General features: G+C 39.6%; 2 protein-coding genes across 2 annotated transcripts; one reads left to right on the forward strand and one right to left on the reverse strand.

Annotated features, from left to right (window-relative positions):
- The first annotated feature begins 1,147 nt into the window (after positions 1–1,147).
- On the forward strand, positions 1,148–8,774 carry LOC118431110 (serine--pyruvate aminotransferase, mitochondrial-like). The gene is made up of 12 exons (XM_035842223.1): positions 1,148–1,512; positions 2,814–3,006; positions 3,706–3,770; positions 4,079–4,179; positions 4,360–4,430; positions 4,793–4,877; positions 5,137–5,241; positions 5,465–5,534; positions 5,796–5,891; positions 6,315–6,397; positions 6,692–6,737; positions 7,340–8,774. Exons 1-12 carry the CDS (start codon positions 1,228–1,230, stop codon positions 7,454–7,456), a joined length of 1,317 nt encoding a protein of 438 aa, XP_035698116.1. The 5' UTR covers positions 1,148–1,227; the 3' UTR covers positions 7,457–8,774.
- LOC118431108 (protein RCC2-like) lies at positions 8,775–26,008 on the reverse strand. The gene is made up of 10 exons (XM_035842222.1): positions 25,729–26,008; positions 21,961–22,054; positions 19,943–20,086; positions 17,181–17,312; positions 16,786–16,874; positions 16,323–16,437; positions 15,533–15,699; positions 15,020–15,203; positions 14,054–14,232; positions 8,775–13,363 (listed from the first exon to the last, which is right to left on the reverse strand). Exons 1-10 carry the CDS (start codon positions 25,900–25,902, stop codon positions 13,187–13,189), a joined length of 1,455 nt encoding a protein of 484 aa, XP_035698115.1. The 5' UTR covers positions 25,903–26,008; the 3' UTR covers positions 8,775–13,186.
- Between the last annotated feature and the right edge of the window lie 741 nt (positions 26,009–26,749).

Consider the following 26,749-nt stretch of genomic DNA (forward strand, 5'->3'; position numbering starts at 1 on the left):
TGCCGTTTCCGACAAGAGTACAAGATCATGTTTTCTAACCCATCCCATTCAATCCCCTCATACAACAAACTAACCCTTCATGCTTGTGGCTCTTGCCGTCCTGCCGCTTCCGACAAGAGTACAAGATCATATTTCCTAACCATCCCATCCAATCCCCTCATACAACACACTAACCCTTCATGCTTGTGGCTCTTGCCGTCCTGCCGTTTCCGACAAGAGTACAAGATCATATTTCCTAACCATCCCATCCAATCCCTTCATACAACACACTAACCCTTCATGCTTGTGTCTCTTGCCGTCCTGCCGTTTCCGACAAGACCACAAGATCACGTTTCCTAACCATCCCATCCCTTCATACAACACACTAACCCTTCATGCTTGTGGCTCTTGCCGTCCTGCCGTTTCCGACAAGAGTACAAGATCATATTTCCTAACCATCCCATCCCATCCCTTCATACAACACACTAACCCTTCATGCTTGTGTCTCTTGCCGTCCTGCCGCTTCCGACAAGAGTACAAGATCATATTTCCTAACCATCTCATCCAATCCCTTCATACAACACACTAACCCTTCATGCTTGTGTCTCTTGCCGTCCTGCCGTTTCCGACAAGACCACAAGATCACGTTTCCTAACCATCCAATTCCTTCATACAACACACTAAGCCTTCATGCTTGTGGCTCTTGCCGTCCTGTCGTTTCCGATGAGACCACAAGATCACGTTTCCTAGTCATCTCATAACTTCATACAACACACCAATCCGTCATATCCAAATGGCGCCAGCGCCACCCTTCCCGTCATACACCGTAAAACAAAATGGCGGCGCCCATAAAAGCCAACGAAAACAGAACAGGTTTTGCTACCGCAAACCTGTAACTAACGTCACCAACCATGATCATCTCAGCCATCTTAAATTGAATTTGGCGCGTCAAGAGATCACATGATCCAATTTAAATCCCTGGAGATATGCCCTCAATGATCGTAAAATAACCAATAATTAATCACATTTTGACAAATCGTAATAGGTATATCGCTTTTACGTTATTCTTTCACTTGATACATCATATAAGACCTATAAAAACATCCTTTATTCAAACTTCTGCACTTCTGTACTTTTTCTCAAATCTGCTAGATGTCGCTGCTGACGCATAAAATTACGCATGTGTACACAGAGCCCAACATAATTTGCAGAAAGCAACCACTTGCTTATGATCCATACATTCCAGCCATGCTTTTTCTTACCCGTTGGCGCAGAGTTTTCACCCCTACAACTTCTGTTGCACTACGACTTTACCACATGTCCTCCCCCGCCAGTTCAGTAGGTCAGTCCGTCCCCAAGATGGCCGACAAGCAGAGTTTGGTGGAAAGTTTCCCTCCTCCCAAGGAGCTGCTAACGCCGCTGAGGGTCCCACAGAAGACCCTTCTAGGCCCCGGCCCTTCCAATGCGTCTCCGAGGGTTCTTGCCGCGAGTGCCTTGCCGTTGTTGGGACACCTGCATCCCGAGTTTTTACAGGTACGTACGCACGGAGTGGGGGAGAGACTCAGATGCAAGGAAAGTTCAGGACTTGACCGGGCTTGACCCCGACCTTTGGACCCTCCCACTTTTTACTGAGCCACGTCAACGGTTTCTTCCACTAAGTCCGGTCCAGGAGACACAGACATAATCTTTACAGCAGTTGATGAGACCAATTTTAAGTTTTATAAGTTATTGTAAGTTTTATTGTCTACATTGCACATGATTTAAAGGCCAATTATCTACCCTCAAGGTTTTGTCAATTGATTTATTGATGTCACCTTTACGAAGTTGGGCAACTTGTTTAGCACAGGGTCACATAAAAAAATCTTTTGTAAGCTGCATGTTACACCCTACAGCAAAGTGAATAGTCTACAACAACAACAACACCCCGTCCACAATTATTTAGAACAGCAGGGTTCTAGCCAGGATTTTATTTTAGCGTAGTGGGAATGGCATGGTAGCAAAGCGACTAATCAGGAGATTGGTGTGGAAGGGGGGTCTTGGTCCTTCCACAGTGAGATTTGAAGATGTTAAGTTAAAAGTTAGGATTTTGGGGTCAGTTTTGAGTGGCATATCATCATTTTTCATTGTTCAGACATTAATTAGTCATTGTTGAACAAGCAAATGACAGCAAAGCACCACTACACTAGTTAAAAATTAGCGTAGTGGCCCTTATTTGAGCGTAGGGGTCACAAATTTTAGCGGTGGCCCACTACGCTAAAATGCACTAGCTTACTAGAAGAACCCTGAACAGATGATGAACATCAGATGAAATTAACGAGTGCTAGTAGCACAAAGAATATCTTTGAAAAAGCAAAGTTGTTAACTTATTTAAGTAATTATCATCATCATAGCCTGAATATTAGTCAAGCTTCTAGTAGCTCTCCCTTTGCTCAGCTTTTGTGATTTTGTCATCAGAAGTTTTTAATAAGTATTTTTTGAAGGTAGAATTTCTCATGTTGCAGATCAAAACAGAAGAAGTATTTATAGTCTGTGTAACACAAACTCCACTGTCCAGGGCTGTAACTGGCCCCTCTAGGGGGCCGGCGGATGTTGGGCGGGCTGCTATAAGCGAGATTTAATCAGGCTAAAGGATTTAGAGTTCTTAGGAGTGGGCACCGGTACGATGTACCTGTACAAAACTATTTTTCTTGTTGGACCGGTCCAGAAAAACAGACTGTGGACCAGATATTGGACCTATTAGAAAAATAAACAGATTTTCTGTACCGGTCCCCATCCCTAATTTAGCGCTCTTCTTCACAATTATTATGTACAGTCTAACACCTTCATGATTACAGATCATGGATGACGTCAAGGCTGGGATCCAGTATGCGTTCCAGACTAAGAACCAGCTGACCCTGGCGGTGAGCGGGACGGGTCACGCGGCGATGGAGGCAGCGGTAGTGAACATGGTGGAACCTGGGGACGTGGTGTTGGTGGCCGTCCACGGGCTGTGGGGCGAGAGGTGTGCAGACATGTGCAGCAGGAATGGTTCGTGTTTCTTTTTCTTCTTTTGTACTGCCATTCTGCCAAGCCTCTAATTTTAGAGATTAACGGCAGATGTTTATTTTATAAGTTGCATTCAATTTCGCAGAAATTCAATTTCGCTGTAGCGAGAAAAAGGACTTTTCGCGGTGGTTTTAATTTCGCGGTAGCCTCTTGTAGTCTCTTCATGCCATGGAAAAATGTTCGCGGTGGTTTTAAATTTGCGGTGAAGTGGCCACCGCGAAAACCGCAAACATCAAACCACCGCGAAAGTTTCTGCATTTACAGTACTACAAATTCCAACTGTGTATGCAGATTAGCCTTTGTCACACATAGTACTCAACCAATTCATGGCCTCTTGACCTTCTCCAAACCATGAGAAAGAGAATCATTTATTTGAAAAAGCCTGGTGCAGGGTGCATGTGGAGTTTAAGCCGCTACTCCCAACCCTGCACTAACTTCACAGTGACTGTCCTTGGTTGGCCTAGAGCAAGACTGCATATGGGAAATTCCCACATACAACTTTGCTGGGAATGTCCAGAAAGTGTAACAGGGGCTAAAGTTAGGAGCTGTGTAGGTATTTCTGATGTGTATGGAATGAACCATTCTAAAACCAAAACCAGCACACTAAACTAGTAACTTCATGTACAGACCAGAAATGTCTTATATCTTATATGCTAATTGCCAGTCTTTTGTACATGACAGGTGCTGAGGTCAGAACAATGAACAAGCCCATTGGTCAGAACTTCACACTGGAAGATATTCAAAAGGTAATTACCGGTAAATCAATGTGCCTTTGTCCTTATTGGTGTCATTCTCATAGTCATATACATTGTACGTCAAAAAAGCAGTTACTCATGATCAAGCAACTGGATATGATTTTGGAAACTGTCCAAAATCATATCCAGTTGCTTGAGTAACTGCTTTTTGAGTAACTGCTTACTACTTAGATGTCTATTTCTTTATCGACATATGCATTGGATGCATTGTAGTTTTTTTATCGTACATCAGTGAAAAAGACTTGTCGAAGTTCAGTTTATGTCAGTTATCTTAAAATTTGACATTTCCCACCTCCCAGGGTATAGAGTACCACAAACCCTGCATGTTCTTCATCTGCCATGGTGAATCCTCTGCTGGCGTGCTACAGCCGCTGGACGGGATCGGGGACATCTGCCACAAGTCAGTTGTATAACATCACAGGACAGTCTCAAGGGCATGTCCCTCTCTGGACCAGAGCTTTTGTTGTTTGACAGTAAAAAATTGACCTGGTGTTTCCTATTTAAAATATTGTGATGAAGCCATTCTATATCATACGTTGTTGTTTGGATTTCATTTTGTCTATTGTTTTCCCTGTTGTAGACATGATTGCCTGTTGTTGGTTGACTCCGTGGCATCTCTGGGAGGGACTCCTTTGTACATGGATGAACAAGGTATCAGAAATACTGCTGTACAAGAGCTTAGCTTGTTGGTAGGGAAAAATCAGATGAGAAAGAATAGTGGAGGATGGACTTGACTGCCATTGATTTGGTTGTCAGTATACTATAAGCTATGAGTCAGTGAGTATGTAAGACTATAAAAACATGTATATGTAATCAATGTGTAGAATATTGCAAGTTCAAGGCTGTTTTTTGCATAATCTCATTGATATTTGTTAAGTTCTGAGAATGTCTAGTATATAGAATCATCTCATTTTCTTTCTATCATAGGAAAAACTTACACTATTTTGATATGACACATCCCCTCTACTTTCTATGAGGTTTAATATTAAAGTGTAATATGTCCATGTCCCCAGGGATTGACATCCTGTACAGCGGTGCACAGAAGGTGCTAGGTGCCCCGCCCGGAGCCTCGCCCATCTCATTCAGTGCAAGGGCCAGGTAGGAACCAACAGACTTACTCTGAGAAAATTTGCTATCAATGATATTTGCATTAAGAATAACTGTAATTCCCTTAAAGGGATTGAAGAAGATTCATGTAGCCTGGAGCCTTGTTCTCTTTAGTCCACTCGCAAAGGTCGCCACACATGTTGTTGGCAGGTAGCGACCTTCAGGAGCAGACTAATTACGGAACACGTTTGTTGTAGACAAGATTTCTGTTATGTCACAGTTCTGACTTTGACTATCTTTTCTGCCACAGAGGCAAGCTGGCCCGCCGCAAGCAAAAGGTTCCCTCCTTCTACTTCGACATGAACCTGTTGTCTGACTACTGGGGGGTCGGTCTGCAGAAGGGACAACCCAGGAAGTATGTCCTCTCTTTCCCCTTGACTTGATGTCTAATTTCACCTTGTAGAATCAAAATGCACTCAGTGCTCTGGCCTATTTTCATTTTGATTTCTTGTCATCTTCAAATTCTGTAACATGGTTGTCAAAACTTGTCAAAACTTGAATTAATGGAATTTTTAAAGGTTTTTGCCTGCTTGTGTAAATAGTGATATACTAAAAACTCTTTCATTATATGATACTAGGTACCACCATACTGGGCCTATCAGCAGTGTCTATGCTTTAAGAGAGGGACTCGCAAAACTTGCTGAAGAGGTAAGTATGTTAAAAGGTTGAAGTTCTAATTTTGATTTTCTAAAATTTGATCTAGTATTACTATTTCAATTTTATTGAAATTTGATATTCAAGAAGCTATAGCAGTCCATTTCTATGGCCCTTTGGCACAAATGTTAGACAGCTAATTCAGTTTACCATTGGCCACTAATTTGACAAGGGTTGAAATGCTGTATAAAGATTTCTGATAAATTTGTGTATGACACAGTTTGATAAGTGTTAACAACAATGTATGTACTGTAGGGACTGGAGAACTGTATCAGCCGTCACCAGGAGAACGCCCTGTTGCTGCACCAGGGGTTGGAGGCCATGGGGCTGGAGCTGTGGGTGAAGGACAAGGTAATAGTGTGGAGTTTGTAGAATTATCATCATAAATTTGCTTTTGTTTGTCATTGAAGTACTTGAAAAAGTGAGAAATTCATTTTCATTTGTAAGGACAGGCAAGAGTCCTAACTTTTTTTAACTAAATTGGTCTCTGAAATTTCTTTGTGTTAGTTGTTTCACATTGTACTCTGTATAGTTTTCCCCTTTACAATATATCAGATATACATGTAGTTTTGAAGGCAAGGTTTATTCATGTTTGCATGCAAGGTATAAACACTGCAAAATGTTATAATTTTTTTATAACTCTTAATTTTCACACAGAAAGTATCAAATTGTGATCCATTGTAACAATAACAGTTATGTAAATGAGAAACATGCATGGGCTATTGTTTTGAATTCTCTCACGAGTTTTTATACCTTTCTGTAACCCTACTGTAGGCTGCCAGACTGCCCACAGTGACAGTGGTAAGGGTACCAGAAGGGGTGAACTGGAAAGACGTGGCCTCTTACATCATGAACAAGTCCGTACTCTTCAAACAGCTCAATGGCTCATAATTAATTTGGAAATAGTTGATTTGCTATGAATAGATCTGAATTTCATGTAAATGTACTAGTCAATAACATCCAGTCACAATTGTGGATTTGCTTTGAAGTCCCCAATGAATATGTGATTTCTTACACATGGCTTGAATCTTGATTTTACTACATGTAAGGTGCAACATTATTGATTTACGTTTAGAGAGCAAATTGTCGAAAAACATTAAATGTTGAAAATAAGTTATTGCACTCTTCTTTTTTTTTTTTTTTTGGTGTAGGTACTCCATTGAAATCTCAGGCGGACTCGGGGCCTCAGCTGGGAAGGTGAGTTACTGTACTTGTGCAAGGAAAATGCCAGATTCATAGTCATGAAAAATCATTTGGTTTTTCCTTGCACAATTGGCACATGTATTTAGCTAAATTCTACTAATGGTGGAATAACTACATGTATCAGCATTTAAAAGTAAGCACTTGTAACTTTTTTTTATGCAGTTTGTAATCTTCAAATCTCCAAGCAGATGATGGGAAGTCAAACCAGTTTTTTCCTAACTTTGTATTTCTGTTTCTCAAACTGCCTCTACAATGAGACAGTGATCTAAAAACATGACTCAATTTAGCCTCCCATTTGTAAAACCAGTGGCTTCACAAAGCACAATATCTGTATTTAAATATGTACAGATTTAACATTCACTATCATACTTCCACCAGGTGCCATTATACTGCCACCTCAAAAAACTTTGTTATAGAGGCCTTCTTCAACACCTAAATATCACATTTAAGATATTTAACATTCGATGTTCATGACAATCATGGGAAAGACCTCTTTACTAACGTTTTTTAGGTGGTGGTATAATGAAACCCGGTGGAATTATGATAGTGGATGTTACCAATGTAGTGTAGACTCAACAACATTCCATGCTTTTCAGGCGTGGCGTATCGGCCTGATGGGACACAACTGTACCAGGGACAACGTGGAGTTGGTCCTCCGCGCCCTGAAAGATGCTCTGCAGCACTACGGGGTGAGAATCCAGGCCAAGCTGTGATCAGGGCTCACACAGGGTACAAGCTGTGCCCCTGCCGAATCACATTACGCACAGTAAAGCTTGATTGGTGTCATGCAAGAGTTTTCCTGACAGACATGGTCTCATAGCAGAGTTTATTTGACACATCAGCCATATGTATCACATCTGTTGAACAGGACACTTTTTATTGTTCATTGCCTGATACATCCTAAGGAAGGAAAAACTATTTGATTTAATCTAAAGAAGTGAAATAGTCAATAATTACAAATCGCAAACAAGACATTCCAGTAAATAATGTACAAAATTGTTTTTAAGATTTTAGAGTATAAGAATCGCTTAGTATTGTGCTTGATAATATGACTGAGATGATGTAAATTATTATTTTCAAATTAGCTTTCGTACAGACATGTACTTAAATCATATATCTTATTTCATATAAATGATATTATGCTGATCTTGTATTACCTGCTCCATCTTGCAAGTTGATGACTGATGATGATGAACTTGCAAGGTATCCATTTCCTATTTGGTCCTTAGTCATCGTTAGTAGTTAATTGCCTGAAATTGATGAGTTTTTGATGCATTGCTCGGATACTCTAATCACAAGGTGTAATTGGTTTTAGATAGAACCTCCTTGATGTTATTTACTGTAAGTTGCTTCCTTGCATTAAAAGAATAATGGATTTCAATTTAGTTTCACCACAGTAATGCAATTTGTCAACATGCGAGTGCTTAAAGCTTTGCAATGGTTGAATTGCAATACTGACTAGTGATTAGTTGAATTGCAATACTGACTGGTGATTGCTGGGCAAAAACATTACAAGTATCATTTGACCATTATAGGTCTCATGAACTTTGACCTCTAACTTTCAGTTTACCCTGCCCTGAGTGATGACTTCACAAGATGTGGGGGAGGATGGTTTTGTGAGAGCAATGTTTTCTTTGGCAACGTTCTGAGGGAGTGAGCCCAAATAATACACACTTCAGTTATTGTTCTTATCAAATCTAATTTACTCAGAATGGTCTACTTGTATCCTGCAATCACCAGTCAAAATTCTCAGGCTTTTTATAATTAAGAATTTCAACACTTTTTAAAGGCAACATCAAGTTTTGATGAAGTATATGTAATGACATGTATGAAGCCTTCAACATAAATTGAGATGCTGACCTGTCATAGAGAACAAAAAATGTCTAGATTGCTACATTCTAAAATGTCTTTCTTATCATAAGTTAACAGTAGTATACCTTCTCTTAAGTTATACGACTAACACTGTCTTGCAACACATGTAACAGTATTATAATTCAAATGGTACGAAATAATGAGGCTTGACAATATTCACCATGTTCTCACTGGTTTTTATTTGTGGCATATATTGCACAAAATACATCTACAGTTACTCAGAAAAGGTCCACATTAATTACAAAATGGACATTTACATACAAGTACTAACAGTATAGTGGAAGAACAACCATTATAATACAAGTGGTGCACAATCTAATATTGAAGTGAAAAAGTTGTAATAAGCTCACTGGTTACACTTTAAGCTTTAGTTAAGTCAGTTGATTTAAGGAGGATTTATTTCAAGTTCAAAAGGACCCCCTTGATCTATCTCTCTCCCACCAAATACAAATTTGAAGAAGTCATCTGCTTTGTAGTTAAGTGATATGAAAATAAAATGTAGCATAATCAAAACACAAAGCAAAAACACAAACTGTCTAAAAAAGAAAAAGGAACTCATGATTCAGAGAATTTATCACCATGATGGTCAAATCCCCAAACTTCAGTAAATGGAAAAGAATGCTTTATGGGATATGTGCTGAGACCTTCTGTGGTTGATGGAGAGTCATGTGACCGCGAGTGACCAATCAGTGGATGGTGGGACCTTACACAATGTATCTAACTAGCTGAAGCCTTTGTACAATATGTTTTCATTACAATGACAGTTTATCCTCAACACTATTTGCTTTAAGTCATGGTTTTACCCTCATCTTTGCAGAATAATGAACATACAAGGTAGTCATAAACTCAGTCTGGTTTTAACAAATGTACAGTTTTCAACATTTCGAGTCATTACACAAATCCACAGTTTCTCTGCAGTTTTTAAATGCAAAGTCTAAGGGATGCGCTGCTAAAAGATGTCCCCCTTGTACTGTAGTTTACACTGATAGATGCATGTATTGTTATCTGTTCACATACATATTACATAGAAGCAACAGTTGAGAGTTAACCACATCAGTATAAATCACCATACACCAATCATCCATGTTTACCACGATAATAATTGTTATTTGCAACAGTAGACCAATTGAAAGATGAAACATCACCTTCAAATGCTGACACAAAACTAATGAAAATTCAGAGAACTTTTGCATCAGCATAAAAGTGATACGTTGTTACATCTCATAATATCATACAGATTTTTACTCAACGAATTACTGTAAGAAAAATGTATTATGGCTACCTTCACATTTCATCAGCTCAAACATCTGCATCTATATATGGTGAACAATGTATTAACCTCGCCACAACTATTTCATTTACTACTAGTATTCGTTATGAGTTGCAGTAAAGCACATGTGGTAAAATATTGGTCCTACGAGCCAGCAGTTCACTTTTCATGTCATTAAAATGATATGGGAAAAAGTACTGCACAAAATGTCCCATTTGCAGTTGTGATGCCCAGCACTTATCATTCCCTTCTTCTTCATTTAAGTGCCTCACAGAACAAGGGATTTGGAAGAACAGGGTTTGATTTCCATAAGAGAATGATCATGAAGACATAATGCTTTCATATGTGAAAAGTTTCAGGGACCTGGAGCCATCAAAACTTGGAGTGATCAACAAAAAGCACTATTTTGTTGTTCGAAGCTGTAACTCTGTCAAACATCATGTCTTATCAGTTGTGCAAAATCTGTTTTCATCATCCAACACTTTGCCTGGTCCCCAAACTTTCAGACATCCAACTTCCCCAATTCTATGAACACTGATTTTTCCACAGCACAGTTACAATGTACAACAAAGGAAGTGACTCCATCTTAGAAGGGAGCACGCTTGAGCTGGCAAACTTTTAGAGCAATTTTTCCTTCAATTGATAACATTAATTTTGCATTCAGCTGTTACAGTGTAGTAAAGAGTGTTTTTGGCGACGCCTCAGGGGCTAGCCTAATATTAGGATTGTCTTGTGCTCGGTGACTTTGGACCATGTGTCATATATATACATTGTATAACATGACAATTTGAGCCCTGTAATGATAAGAGTGCACAACAATGATCTTCATGTCCCAGTACAAAATGTTTGTAGGCTGTGACCACACCAATCTATTTCAAAGGTTTCCTGCCACAATTCTTTTGTTTTCTTTCACACAAACTAGATTTTACATATGGCATCATCTGAACTTAGATAAGAAAGCAAACTTGTCTTGTTTGCAATAATGACATTTGGCAAAACATTTTTACTTTTTAATTATTGAATTTAAACAGATTTTAAATTTTTGCAAGTGATTTGCTGTAAATTGTCCCTACTAAGTTGCAAAATATCCTTACCAATTTCTGTAGATAAATCAACAACTTTGTTCATGCACAAATTTGAATTTCATCCACAACGTTGGAACTGCAAAATTAGCAGCACCTTTTTTCTTTTTGTCAGCACCTCTAAATACTGTGTACAACATTCAGCAACAACAGCTGCCATTTTAAACCACATGCAGCTGTTATCGTGAAAGTCAAGAAATGTTTCTTTAACTAAAGGAAAATTCTCAGGAACCAAGAAAATAGACTGGGTGGTCGGATGGATGGGTTCCTGAGTTATGGAGTATAATGAACGACTAGGACAATACTAAGACTGTCATGGCAACAATACTGTCAACATTTGTCTAATGCTGTTGTCTGGTAGTGGTAATAACAAATGGCAAACTTGACATTTTGTATGTATGGATGTCTGATCAGACAAATGCACTGGAAAAAGTGGCTTATCCAAAGACTTGATCACCAACTCCATTGCTCTATAAGGAGCATTTACAAAGGGTCAAGTATCTTGCTAGAAGATAACAACCTCTGCCATAGACAGACTCTTTTTATGCTTCAAAAATAGCATCAAGGACAATTCCAACCAGTTAGATGATCATCAAAAGACCACCTTTTTGACAGTTTCTTGCACCACAAAAACTACTATGACCCTGTTAGGAAAATAACTACCATAACTAGACACATTCTACACAGTAGATGTACAGACACACTGCAACATGTTGGACTGGTTCAATATCAGCACAACACGAACTATGAAAGCAACAAAAGCTCCATTTTAATTGCATCTACCCCCAAAATCAGTGTGACTCCAAGTTCACAAAATTTCTACCCTTATCAACATGTACAAGAGTGGAACCTACTGGCTCCGCCCTGCAGGTATTGCCAAAAAATATCAAGACGATTATTCCACTTTTTCTGTACATGAGAAAACCTTCCCATACAGCTACCATATCCAAATCTGATCACCACTCATTTATCAGAAAAAACTTACTTCAAAATGAAGAAAATATTCCCAGGAAGCCCTGTAGCTTATGGTTTTAGAAATCATACCTTGTATAGTTAGAGACAGACAAACCATGAATCTTAAAAAGCCCTAAGAGTATGACTCATTTCGTAGACCTTGTTTGTAAGTATTGTGTGCGTTAACGTCAAATGCTATAGGGTGATGTGCTTATCACTAACTACTTGTGAAAGATAAACTAAGGAGAAATCTTTGTACAATGTACTTAAGTAGTGACTGTGCAGAACTGACATAAGAACAATAAAGAATAACCAACAAAACGAAACAAAAATGATGGTGAGAGGTTGCAAATCCTGGCTTGGGGCTTCATCTGGTCTTTCATCTGTCATTTGTATGATATTACTATTTTGTGATCACTCAAGCTAAATGCCACATGTATATGGTACATGTAGAAACTTACTTAATAAGTGCAGCTTGTAATCACAGGAAAAGTAATCAGAATTAAGCTACTGGAAAGAGGAAAAATCTAGAAAAGGACAAATAATATTGAATAGCAATACCGTTAATTACCACAGAAGCCTCGGACGAATACAAGTTTCCATATTTCCGACAATTTTGGATCATCTGCACACTCAAAATACTGACTCAAACAATATTTTTAAGATAATTGGCCACAAAGTATCATGAGCCAAAACCCATAAACATCAACAATGCTCTCCCATCTAAAAAAAAGATTGTCCAAGCCAAATCATGGGCGATGTAGCTGATTATGCTTAATGTGTATCCCCATAACTTGCTGATATACCTGTATACCCTTTTTTCTACCCAAGCCACCTTTTACCAAATCCTTATATCGTTGTTTTTTTGTGACTGTTGTAACCATGGAAATGTCCGTGGCAACCAGCAACCAGTTTCCATGGTTAAAGATCAACAACCGCAAACTTGAATTGATTCTGCCCTGATTGCACACTCCAGCTACAAGTCATTGTTGAGCTACTATGTTTTTAACTGCCATTATTTTCTTCTAATTCCTTGCATTACCTTCAGCTAGAAACTGGGCTGGAAAATATAAAATCCTTCATCCCAGCAATATAACTTCCAAAGGAACGTGAACTGAATCCAACAAGAACGTAATGCAAGTCCAACGCACACCGAAAATGGTGTGCAAAATGACTCGATAACTGATACGTCACACAGACTTGCATCAGTTGTTAATTGGGCAAATGGCCCGAACCATAGCGCCATGTACAGTACAAGCAAGTGATCATTTTGGATTGTACTCTGGCAATGCCTTGATCTTTGCCTTGTCCTCTTCGCTGTCGTTGCGGGCGATGAAGATTGTGTGCCCGTACCCGCATGAGACTTTGTGGATGTAGATGCCGTCCAATGTCTTCACCTCTTTAGGAATGGTTGATGACTTGGCCTTGTTCTCACCATAGCCCTATGGAACACAGAACTGTGCATGAGTGCCACCTACCAGACATAAACAGTACTGCAGGGATGGTACAACACTTAAGATGTATGACAGAGATGGAAGTACTGAACAAGGATGACTGTTGAAAACATTTGTCATAGCATATCTAAGTAACAAACCAGTCTCTACCAGACTGACCATGCTGGTGATTAAAAGGAGAATAACTTTGCTACCAGAGGAGTTGGCCTTCCACTAGCTTGAGGAGAATCATGAACCTTAGCGTGAACTGACTCCCCTGGCTGATTTTTTGGGTGGGCAGTGGGAGTCACATGGCACCCGTTTTTATTCAGCCTTCTTCCTACTGAGGTAAAAACACTGCTTGTCTACAGAAGGAGAAATGTATCAATCATGCCCCAAATTAAAGTTTGACATTGAAAGATGTGTCCTCATGTATTTCAGCTTACTTTGTTCAACTCTATTGTAATATGTATCACTAGACAAGAGTTTGGGCCAGCCTAAAATAAATTACAAGGAAAAATAAAATATAATCCCTACCTATTGACCCTATTTTATACAGGACTGAAACAGGAAACAGAACATAGGACATAGAAGTTTTCTTTTACATAACCAGTTTTTCTCACCTGCTATCTCCCAACCTGATGAAATTATTTTAGGAGGAAACAGAACATTTTTCCTAGGCCTAACAAACAGCCTTACCAGCTCCCCGTAGGTGGGGCTGGGTCCCCAGCTGATGGTGCTGTCGTCCGCGGCCACCACGATACTGCGGTTGCTGCAGCCCACGCTCCTGACGTCCCAGCCGCTCAGGTCCTGGACAGGCTTGGGGTACATGTTGGCCTCTCCGGTGGTCTTTGTCTGCCCCCACAGGTACAGCTGACCTGTACAACACAAACACATTTCAGTTATTGAACTCATGTGAGAATAAGATAACAGGGCTCAAAATACTTTTTTCTGCATACCTGCACTAGTGCAGGTAACATTGAAAATTACCAGCACCAGACAAATTTTATCTGCACCACTGTGATCTTAGGAAGTATGGATCATACTAAAATTGTTTGGGAACCATTGCTTTGTTCCTAATAACAATCCACATAGCATATTACCTACATCATAGGACATTTATGATTAAGACCCAGTACATGGACCAGTGCAGGTTACGTGCAGGTAGACACCAGAAATACCTGCACGGCTTCAATTTTACCTGCACTAACCTGCATATGCAACCTGCGGTATTTCGAGCCCTGGATAAGCAACCAAAATTATGGTTACAAAGTTGAGCTTTGTTCTAACACAACGGAAGCACTCTCCATGTAAATCAGACATCTAATGAAGGTCAGCCAGGACAACCAAAAATTCACAGTGAATGCTTCCTTTGGGTCGGAGCAAGGTTCAACTTTGTAACTATGGATTCTACCAACACAGATGAGTTTTCATTCAAAAACCAAAATGATGAGAAAGATTAAACAATGTCCATATGAACATGAAGAATGATACTCAGAACTACATCCTGTGCTGAATGGCAATCATTAAAATCGTACCGACAAAAAGGTAAAGCAAGTTGAACTTGAAGAGTAATGCAAGAGACCTAATAATAAAGCCATCATAAGAGGAGCAAGTGGCAGGCACCTGGCTTGAGCACTTTACCACAAAGGTAAGGGGACTAACCGCCATTGTCCATGATACCCATGGAGTAGAATGCGCCGGCGTAGATGGTCCTGGCGCCGCGCCCCGGATAGTCGAACATCTTCACCAGCCTGGGCACGTGCTCGTCCTTCTGCTCGCTGTGACCGAGTCGGCCGTACCCGCCGAAACCCCACGTGAACACTCTCTTCTGTTTGTCCAATGCAACCTGGATAACAGTAGAAGTAAATCAATGCTTTTAGGAAACACAGGGCTTGAAATACCACCTTCATATGCAGGTTAGTGCAGCTAAAATTGGAGCTGTGCGGGTATTTCTGATGTCTACCTGCACCTAACCTGCACTGGTCCATGTATTAGGTTTTATACAATATTTTCTAGTTTCTCCAGGAAATAAGGTATGTTAAAGAGAGAGTTTATTTGCAAGATCACGCCCAAAGGCTAATTGCACGAAATAAAGGTCATTCAGTACATAACATTAGCTTCTAATATACTTTATAAACTACATTTAGTATAATATTATTGTAGAGTTTGACCTACAGTGTGATTGGTGCCACATTTGATGTCGACCAGCTGCACGTTAGTGATGGGGTTGATGAAGCCGTCCTTCGTCTTCTCGATGAAGACGCTGATTCTGCGCGGGACCAGCTCGCAGTCGTACGCCATCTTGTTCGATGTTACGAAGTACTGACCGTCTGTGTTGTTTCCTGTGAAAACAACGGCCACACAAGTCAGGTGAGGTGTATGGACTGAAAACTTGTCTATTTGAATTCATCACAGAGTGAGGGGCAGAGCAAAACAGGTCCAGAGCAACCTTTAGAAGTTGCCTTCCCTCACAAACTTAATTGGCTTCGTAACAATTTAGGAATTTTTTTCTTAACTCCAATATATGGTAGATTTTGATCCAACATTTTGTCCTATTGAATCACCTTAGCAAGGTCATCTCAAAAGCCAAACATCTCCTTTATTAATAGAAGTAACTAGAATTGCATAGATATTTCAAATCTAAAATCCATACTTGTTCTGTTGCTGAAAATTTTGATCATTATGATCAATATGGAAATACAGCTGGGTGCATATGCACTAAGTCTTTTATGCATCCAAAATTGGAGCTGTGCACAGGTGTACAAAGATATCTGTGTATGGACATAAAGGTACTACTGTACACTATAGTATACAGCCTTTTTAGAGTTTGTTGCATTACTTGAGTAATTTAGACAAAGTCATTAGCTTTAGAATTTCAGATGCAAACTCAAGTAAGGTTTGTTATTACTAGGTTTTTCTGACATACTTCAATTTTTTTAAAATCAAAATATATTGCGTGTTATACCCAGCTGTCCGTACTCTGGACATCCGAACGAGTACAAGGCCCCTCGACAGTCTATCACCATACTGAACTCTGCACCACAGGCTACCTTCACCACTGGTGGTCCCGTGTACACGATCTGTAACACAATAAAACACAGTTCTGGGGTTTAAAACTTTTAATAAAACTTTCACAAAAACTGCACACATAAAACTACCGCAAATATTTACCTCACAGGGAGTACAATTTGCGTAAGGCCGTACTGTAAAGTTTGATCTACACACACCAGTATGAACCCCTACATTGTTTTGCAAGTGTAGTGGAACATTTAACATGCTTGAGGGGTGGCTCTCAAATGCAGGACCTCTGGCTTAACGTACATGTAACATGTGGCAAGTCCCTCCACACGCTAACCACAAGGCAACCTTGCCACCTCAAACATCATAATGATGTAAAGTTATCAATATTCTGACTGGTAGAAGCTCACCTGAGTTGGACTGGGGACGGCAGCGTTCTCGTTCCCCAAACCCAGCTGACCCATCTTGTTTTCACCAAAGGCAAACACTTTCCCATCATCTAAAAACACAACAAACTTACATTAAAAATCTGATATGCATTCACATAAGGCAAGCATAAGGTTTGGTAGAAAGAGCTTAAAGGAAGAAAATTCTTTTTCATTTTTCGTGAATTGGCCCTACATTGATTACCAGCTATACATGTGTATGAACTATAACTACTTAGCAATTACTGTATTAAAGAAATACATGTAAATGTCAACAATGCAGGACCAATTGAAAATAAAAAGTATTTGCTTCACCCGTTTGTGACTTAATTCACAATCTAATAAAACTTTTCCAAGAGATGAAGAAAAAAAAAACACACCTGTCAGACATAGTGTATGGTTCCTTCCGCACGCTGCTTCCACGATGTTAAACCCCGCCAGGCTCTCGATGACGGTGGGCACGTCTACCCTCTTCGTGTCCCCGTGACCCAGCTGCCCTTTGTCGTTCCGTCCTGCAAGAATGAAAAGGCAGGAATGATATACTTTCAGACTCATGCCTTTAACCGGTGCAATGGCCGAGTGGGTAGTTCGCTTGCATTCGGTAGGTCGTGAGTTCGATCCCCAGCCGAGTCATACCAAAGACTTTAAAAATGGTACATGCTGCTTTCTCTGCTTAGCACTCAGCATTTGGGAAAGAGTATGGAAGTTGAACACACACCACTACCAGTGGACTAGTCCCCTGCTGTAGTGATTGCACAAAGTTGCTACTGAAACGGAGATGGGCGCCGCCCTATGCGCCATCAGGCGCAGGAAGGAACTTTGACTTTTGACATGCCTTCAAGTACCAACCTAGGATTGATATCTTCAAAAATTTGTGTTTTCCCAGAACAAAAGAGTGGAATTTACCAACACCAAGCACAGTACGGGCACCTTCACTGAGCAGTTTTCAAATTGAAGAACACAGCTAGATGTTCACTGCACTTGTCTAGGGACATCTGGGATATTTTGAAATAGAACATATAGATAGTAAGGTTCTTTGGCACAACCAAGGAGTAACTTACGTCCAACGTTTTGATGTCTATCAGACACCATCATCAGGGTAGAATGACTGGAAACTACATCTTGCTGCTACTTATAGCCGATGTAGGTGACGTAGCAAGAAGTAGTTTCCAGTCATTCTACCCTGAACCATTCGATCGAAACTTTGGACGTAAGTACTCCCAGGTTGTGCCAAAGTACCGTACTATAAGACTAATTGCAAACCTGATGAAGTTATTTACGGAGAACATATAGAATTTTCCAGTATTTCCTTGTTTATGTTGACCATTGCCAGGAAGATCTCCCCCTTCTTTTCAAGATTAGGCCAAAAATCCATGACACTTTCACTTTCACTTTCACTTTGACAGTGCTAATGTCATCCAAAAAATGCCTAACCCTGTGGCCTTACATAATACTGCCACTTAAGATGCCTGACATTTTATCTCATCCTGCAACATGATCAAGTTACATATCTAGTCACTCAGTGGGGCTGTGTTATGCAAGATTAAAAATTTCCAGTTACTAAACAAAATACCTCAGAGTCATCAACCTGTCTTTTTTTGCTCACAACATAAGTGGCCAAACATTACACTGTTTTTTGTGTATGCTACAGCGTCCTTAGTATAACACATTTCTGTTAAGTTGCAGAAAGTGTCTTTTAAGCTTATCCCACACCTTCAGGTGCTTAGGGCGGCACCAACCGTGCATTTTATAGCCCTTGGGCCGCACAGTTGTGCAATCACTACAGCAGGAGGCTGGTACATTCGTAGCTGTGTTCAACTCCCATGCTCTTTCTTCTTAAGTAATCAGTGCTAAGAAAAAGCAATACGTACCATTCTTAAAATGATTGGTTATGATCAAGCAGGGATCGAAAGACTTTTTTTCTGCTACATGCAAAATTGCAAGTTGGCAAAATTTTTACGTGCAATTTGAAAAATTTACATGCAAAATACAACTAGTCTATACTGCAATGTTCTATCCAGCATCCATCATTCCATCCTTTGGCGGAATTTTGCTGCTCAAGACTCAGAATTTTGCCTGTTACTTTTGGCAGACAGAAATCAGTGCATGAATAGATATACTATATACAGAACTTAAAATTTTGGAAAGATATCCACACAATCAGCATGGAAGTTTGCAGAAAGCCAAATTTGATTATTTTTAACACCTACTGACGACCGATAACGATCCCCGTCAGATAAACAAAGGCACTGTGGCCTCAGTATTTTTACTATAGGCCAGGTCTTTTCAACATGCAAGATTGCAAGTTCAGAATATTTTTATGTGCAAATCTCAAAAATTACATGCAAATTGCAAGTTAAGTATGTGTATTTCGAACCCTGTCAAGCCAGTGTTTGGATAAGAATGCAAAGTTAGCACTCAGTCCTGCAGTGTTATATGGACCAGATGCATGGATAACCAAAGGCTGTGACAATGTATCATTTCCATATGTGGTAACCTTGACTTCTGCCATGTCTTTCAACCATTGGGGTCGCTTTTTAGGGACTGATCATTAATACTTCATGTGACAGTCCTCTTTTCTTGCCCATTGTGATAATAATGGATACAAGATCATAGGATACAGAAAAGCTCACTAGCTATATTTCACCCCAAGGAAGTAAAGGGTACTTTTGGCATGTGTGTCTGTGTTTTTATCTACTTTTAGGGCAGAAAAGATAGACACGATAAAGTATGTCATGATAAAGTCATCCATGATTGCCTTGTTTTGACTTTTTTGCCTGTCCATCAGGGAATGTGCAGGCAGATCACTAGCTGACTTAACACAGAAGGGAAGGCTGGAGGAGGCTCGTGCTAGAGGCAACCATGGTCCCCGACCCTCCAGACGAGGATGGGACTTGTTGAGGTGAATCATTGGGAGACCTACCCTACTACGTACGTATTAATAGCCTACACTGTGCAACCTGGCTCAAAAAAGGATTTTGCACACTGCAATAGCTATATACTTCACCCCATGGGTACCTTTGGCATGTCTGTCTGTGTTTTCTACCTACATTCAGAGCAGAACAGATCGACATGATAAACTCTGCCATCTCTGACAGCCTTGTTTGGACAATTTTGCCTGTCCAATCATTGGGAGACCTACCCCAGCTCATGGCCTTGCCGTCCTCAGTGATGAGAATACTGTGTACGGATGTGGGGCCTGAGATGACAGAGCGGACCCTGACACCCGACATGCTGCCATAACGGTGGGGTCCCCACAGGTTCTGCCCTCTGTTTGCACTGCCCGCTGGAAAAAACAAACACAAACATGTCAACAAATATCAATAAATAAATAAACATGTGAACAAACAAATAGATAAATCAACAATCATGACAGTGAATTTCCTTGAAGTTCTGTTCTAATGGTTCAACACGTTTTTTTTAATAATGACTTATGATATTTACATATACTTTCAAGGTAATACTGGAATAAGAAGTATCTCATGAATCATACCCTGTACATTTGGAGATGGTATGGCAAAAAAGGATGAGTAAAATTTTTTATGACTACCCTTCCTGAATATCAACCATGGAACAACCCTGACAGATCACACATTTTTCAGAAGGCTACCTGAACAACATAGTTACTGTAAATTCTCTTATTTTTGCAGAGACTTCATTTCACGGTAGAAAAGAAAAGTTGTAGTTTAACTTAAACACTTCTGTGTTATAATATCAAATCATTGGATAAAGTATTTACTGTGCCATGAATTTCTGGTAGATGGGATATCACAAAAATAGCAAAAATAAAATAATTGTGAACATTTTGGCATTTACAGTACAGAGGGAAATAACAGTTGTCTGATCCATGCATGTCCATGCATACACACTACCAATCTATCTAGTAGACATTGATATAACTGGCTAGAAGCACCCTGTTCAAAATTGTTAAACATGTCTATAGAATCAACTCTATGGACTTGGAAGAAATGGTCAAAGTAAACAGATGGAAATTACAGTTGTCTGATGCATGCATGTTTCTGCATACACACAGCCGATCTGTCAAGCTGACATCGATATAACTGACAGCCGACGCTTAACTCTGTCCAAAGACTGGCTTTGACATCTTCTCCAAACCTAAATCACCAATCCATGTGTAGTATTGACTTTTCCAGACGGGAAACTTGAGTGGCTGTCTTGGAATTTCTCCTGAGTTTTCTTAACACATTTTGCAATGCTTATTTCATTCTCTGACAAAACTCAAGTCAAGTCACTTTCCAACTGGAAGCACCCTGTTTAGAATATAGTTGAATATGTCTATTGAGAGCACTCAATGGACTAGGAGGAAATGGTCAAAATAAACAGGTGGCCAGTATAGGCTGGGTTCTTAAAAGTCTAGGTCCTAAGAAAAAAATGTTACTTTTCCATGTACTGTCCTAAAAAATGTAGCATCGGAAAATGGTACTTTCAACATTATATTGTAAGTATACAGATATGCATTCAGGGGATGGAATAACGGAGGCCCTCCACTATACTCCTAGCCCAGCTCCACAATACTACTTTTCAAATTTAGTGTGTTTCTTCCCTATTTTCTTTGTTAGTTTTGCTAAAATTAATGACAATTCACAGATTTTTGTGCCAAGTGGCATCACTTTTCCAGTCAGCATTGTCTGTAAAAACTTGTGACTGAGCGATGATCAAAACAATAGTCGTTTTGCCACTTCACAACAAAGGAATCACAACAAATTGAACAATATATTTTACTTGTAGTATTTGACACCCTCCGTCATTGCAAAATGAACCCATTTTCATGAAAGCGCAGCGCGTTGGTGCCGGTTATTTTTGCCAGCCCCTCCACTATACTAAAAGATTCTGGGGAGAACCCTGGCATCGTACAAGTGCAAATCTATTAATAGAGTTCAATGTACACGGCATAGACTCCCTAACGCAGGCCACTCAAAATGATGAGGAGACCTCACCAAGTAACAAGTAGTACGTAAAGTACACATTTTTACATCAACTGCAACTTTCTTTCTGGAATTTTATTTCGGTTCATCACTCAGACCAAAACTTTCATATCTCTTCATGAACCAAAGAAGGCTGCAGATTTTTGGGTCCATGAGGTAGGTGAAAACAGTATCTTTTATTGGCCTAATCAATGATGATAAAAGTGCGACTTACTTGCATTCTTTGGTAACTGATTTCGACCAATCAGATCCCAGTTGGTTCCTCCACAGATCAGCAGCTCACCAGCGACCTTTGACCCTTCAAGCTTCTGCACAAGTCGGCAAAAACAAGAGCCAAGAGGTCAACATGGAAAGCTGTTATGTAAAGGTACAATCTAATCATCATACATAAACAACAGCTGTTACATGGAGCATGGATGGAAAAAAAGGCTTGTAATATCAGAATCAAGTACTATCGACAGAAAACATTTCTTTTCCAAGATTTTTATTAGCAAAGGGTTAGAAAAAAAACATTGCATGTGTCGTGGTGAATAAGTAAGGGTATAGAAGTATAAGCAATGAGTTTGTAATTGATTGTGAATAAATGGAAAAAAATTGATAAGGAAAACTTGAAAGGAGATTTCTAGGACTTTTATATGCAAGTGCAACAGGAGACTTAGCCTGGGTGCCATCCAATCAATACCCAGTAATAATCGGATGGTACCCAGGTTATAGCAGACTAAAAAAAAAAAAAAAAAATTACTATCCTTTATAGCTTGCAACATTTAAAACAAGCACATTATGCTTGGCATCTTGCATATCTATCCATTTTGATCCCCAATAATTTCACAGAGGAAGCGGCTTCGCTTTTATGCATGATCGTTACTTTGGATTGATCTGAGCCGACCAAGCAAAGTACATGATTAGAATTCAGTCGATGCCCCCTACTGAATTCAATTTGAAAGGCAAACAATGGGCCTATCATTGGGCACCTGTTGTCTGGATGCAAAGGACAATGGACAAGGCAAAATTTGCATCTCAAATCTAGTGCCCCTAGGCAAGTAGAGAGCTGACTCAAAAATGGGGGAAGGGGGCAAGATCATACCTTTTTTCCTATCCTACCAAAACAAAAGCATATCCTATACACGTATACTGAGGGTTGTAAAACTTGGCACTTTCCACTTATGCTTTTTAACCAGCCAAAACTAGCTTAACCCAACAAGTTTTATCTGCAAAATATGACTGTCATCTTTGTAGGGCAGCCCTGAGAATCATAACCCTTTATCGCAACCATCTCATCAATTATGTGTGAATTCACAGACCTGTCAAGATATATAAACAGCCTAATGTAAGGGTCAGCATCCGACTCGACAGGTCATGGCAAAAACTTGGCTGACTTATGCACCTGAGTCAATACAGGTATTGCTACGTAAATAATGAAACAACTTGACGTAACAACAGTATGTATATGCAAGAAAATACATGCAAGTTTCTGTGCACAATTGACAATGACAAGTATACAGCTGCTACTTGTTTGCAAGGACTAAGGGTATATACTCTAAATTCAGTTATTTTTGAGGCACTTAATTTTAAATTTTTGCCATTAGCCTAAAGGAAAAGAAAGACTTTTGTAATACAAATTCATACTTTTGTTGTAGGTCACTGTGACCATTAAATCACTGCAAACATTTGAACATTTACAGTGTGTGTAATTATGTCTATTGAGTACTCTAAAGCCTTTCTTGCCATTGCAACCCATTTGCAAAAAAATATACATAAGTATACATATGATAAGACTTTTGTAATTTATGCTTAGTCAACTTGGCTTAGAAAAAAGGCACTTCAATGTTACAAGTGATAGGAAAAAGACATGAGTGCTATACATTGCACTTTGAGTTCTCATCAAATTAGTTATGAACAGAACTACTGGTATACATGTAATATACATAGGCAGAAATGAGGGCCCACTCTGACAACCTAGGCATGGGAAAAGTATTTACTTAGCATTGATTTACATCATAAGTGTACAACAATTTCCATATCTAAATTGTAACACAATTAGCAAAAGAAAGCCTGCTTCAAATGTTTTATTTTGTAATGATAATTTCACAGATGCTTTCAATGAAAGTAGCAAAGGGATTACATCCTGCCAACATTTTTCTTGGTGTTTTTATAATATTCATCCATGAGTAAAAATTAATCTTGATAACTGCCTGAATCAATCGTTGTTTACTCTGGACACTTTATCTGTTTGCTTACAACAGAAACATACGAGACGAAAACACATGTAGTTCTTTGTGCCAGAGTTAAGAAACTGACGCCCCGTGTGAACCATGCAGGTAAATCCACCCCATTGTTGCATTTAATCCTCACGCCACCTGTGGCACCTCTATTAGCATAAACAAACACCTGAATGGACAACCTGTTACAAGGAAAAACAGCAGCAAACTTGACGCCATCGCTTTACATGATGATTGAATGATAGCTGAACAAAATTTCAGTAATCTTACACAGACAAGCAAATTTGCAGAATATTTAAAGTTTTACACTGATAATACATTTTCTTTTTCAATTTGAGGCTTCAAGTTGACAAACTTCTTCTTGAATTTAGGAGGAAAATATTATCTTCCAAAAATATCCCGAAACATCTAAAGCATTTTACACTTTACAGTGATTTAAAATTTTTCAAGGAGGAGGAGATGTTATAGTCAAGTTGACAGCCACAAAATAAGGCTTTATGGCGCAGTTTGGGCCATTTTATTGCTAACATATCTCCAGAATGGCGAGGATATAGCTTGTCTCTGAACTGTTATATCCTTTCAAATGTGTGCGGACACTAAAATAGCTATTATGTGAAAGAGTATGTCTATTGCTTGGACTAGAGCAAACACTTCAACTTTAAAGAGGACTACCTAAACTACACACATAAAGAAGCATTAAACTTACAGATAGTCAATATTTGAATGGCTCCAATTCTTATGCATAAAGTTTGGGTACTTCTGATGCCAGCAGGGTGAACAATATGAATTTTTAAAAAATGTTTTACAACTTATAATATTGCTGTGTGGTTTGGAATAATTGTGATATTCAGAAGAGACTGGAAGGAAAAGTGAATGTTCATCGTTCATGTATGGCTGTTTGCAATAAACATAATTCAAGGGCTTTAAGTAGACATTTGAAAGTTGTCAGAATATGGAACTTACAAAATAAATATGAATTATGATGCAATGAAATAACAATTTTGAAAAACCAAATTATAAAATGGTCATAAAACCTTTACAATAAGATTATTGTCTTTTTACCTCTCTTTGGGGGAAAGCAAAAAGAAGAGGAAAAAATGAAAATGAATCTTTATTGTCCCTCCTGAACTGTTTTTCCGTAAAAGAAAACCATCAAAAAATTTTATGAAATAAAAAAATAATGCTAGAGTGATATAAACGTAACGTTAACAGCAAAAACAACTGATATCTAAGACTCTATAATGTTGCTGTGCGTCAAAATGTACGTATTAAAACTGATCATAAATAAGCAACAAGGACGCAGAAACTTCCGAAATCTGAGTTTGATGTTTTTCTGCTCTTGTTATTATTTCCATAAGGCACAAGTGTGCACGGCGTCCTTTGTTTTGGCTACGGCACCGAAGTCTGCGCTAGCTTTCACCTAAATCTATTCCCACTGAAGTTCCTGACAATATATGGTCTACTTGGATAGTCAGAACCCTCTGGCCTGTTATGTCCGACCGCTCTGCATGCAGAAAAGATTTTCCAAATCGCTCGGATCAATGATTTGGTGCGAGCCTTTTGTGTCCACATCAAAGGTATACAGTATCGCCCCCCTCCCCACCTAGCCACCTACTGATACACCATGCAACATCCGCCCGCTTTGCACGGCTCAAAAACAGTTTATACACAGGAAAATTGAGTAGTAAACACATCTAAGTCAAGAAATATAGCTGTCACGATGGTTTAGAGAAGAGATAAGGATAGGAAAATTAAGCACGCACGAGTGGCGGTTTATCGGCGGCGGCAGGCTGGGAGGTCTCGGCGGCGGCCCCGTGCCCATTGTCTGCCTCGGCCGCTGCGCCCTCTCCCGGCGCTTCCTCCCCGTTCTCGTCCGACTTTCCCTTCTTCGAAGCCTGCGGTTCCTCCTCCCCTGCCTTTCTCTTCTTGGGAGGCATGTTTTCTAGCGGGAGACACAGAAGAAAAACGGCGGCACACGTACTCACAACAAATGACAGACCCGGGCGTGAGGAACCATGAATTGCCAATGAGGTCCGGACAGACCACGTGGTTTTGCTCCGCTGATTTTCGCGCGAAATTTAGAAATCAATTTGCGAGGAAATCCCTGGTCATTTATCAACTTGTCAACGGGACGGAAAACTGCGAGCAGATACAGGGAGATGGGTTCTTTTCCAAGTCTGTTTTTGTTGGAAGCGGTCTTTTCATGCTCCTTAAATAGTGGATGCTGAATTTCTCTGTTTGCTTCTTTTTGTAGAAATTGCTACAAACAGCCACGCTGCAAAACCGAAGCGCACATATTTGTCTAGTCTCCCGCCTGGCCGAATAGTAAAAGTGGAATTGATAAACATTTTGCCAAGTAACTTAATAAGAACTAAAAATCTAGTAGGAGTTAATTAGCCTGGAGTGAACTGATTGGTCGCGGATAGACAGCAAAGACTGAAAACCCATAGTAACTTATTTGGCCAAATTTTTTATTCAGCTGACACGTCTGCCTGGGCTCGGGAGTTATCCTCAGCATAGCCGCAGTGCTCCTGTTGTTTTTTTTTTAGCTCCCGCTTATAGCTTATAGCTTATATTTGGTTAGCGGGAGCTATAAGCGGGAGCTAAAAAACCTGGAGCACTGCGGCTATCCTCAGCATATTCTCCAAGTATTGCTGGACTTTCTATTGGCCCGTTTCTTCTTCATCGGTCCGTGACCTTCTTCATGTATGATATATTTTCTATAAGCCGGCCCAGCAAGTTTATTCATACTCCAACCAAGGAGCTTTTATATCAGATATATCT

Source organism: Branchiostoma floridae, chromosome 14, assembly GCF_000003815.2.
Source record: "Branchiostoma floridae strain S238N-H82 chromosome 14, Bfl_VNyyK, whole genome shotgun sequence".
Taxonomy (NCBI): domain Eukaryota; kingdom Metazoa; phylum Chordata; class Leptocardii; order Amphioxiformes; family Branchiostomatidae; genus Branchiostoma; species Branchiostoma floridae.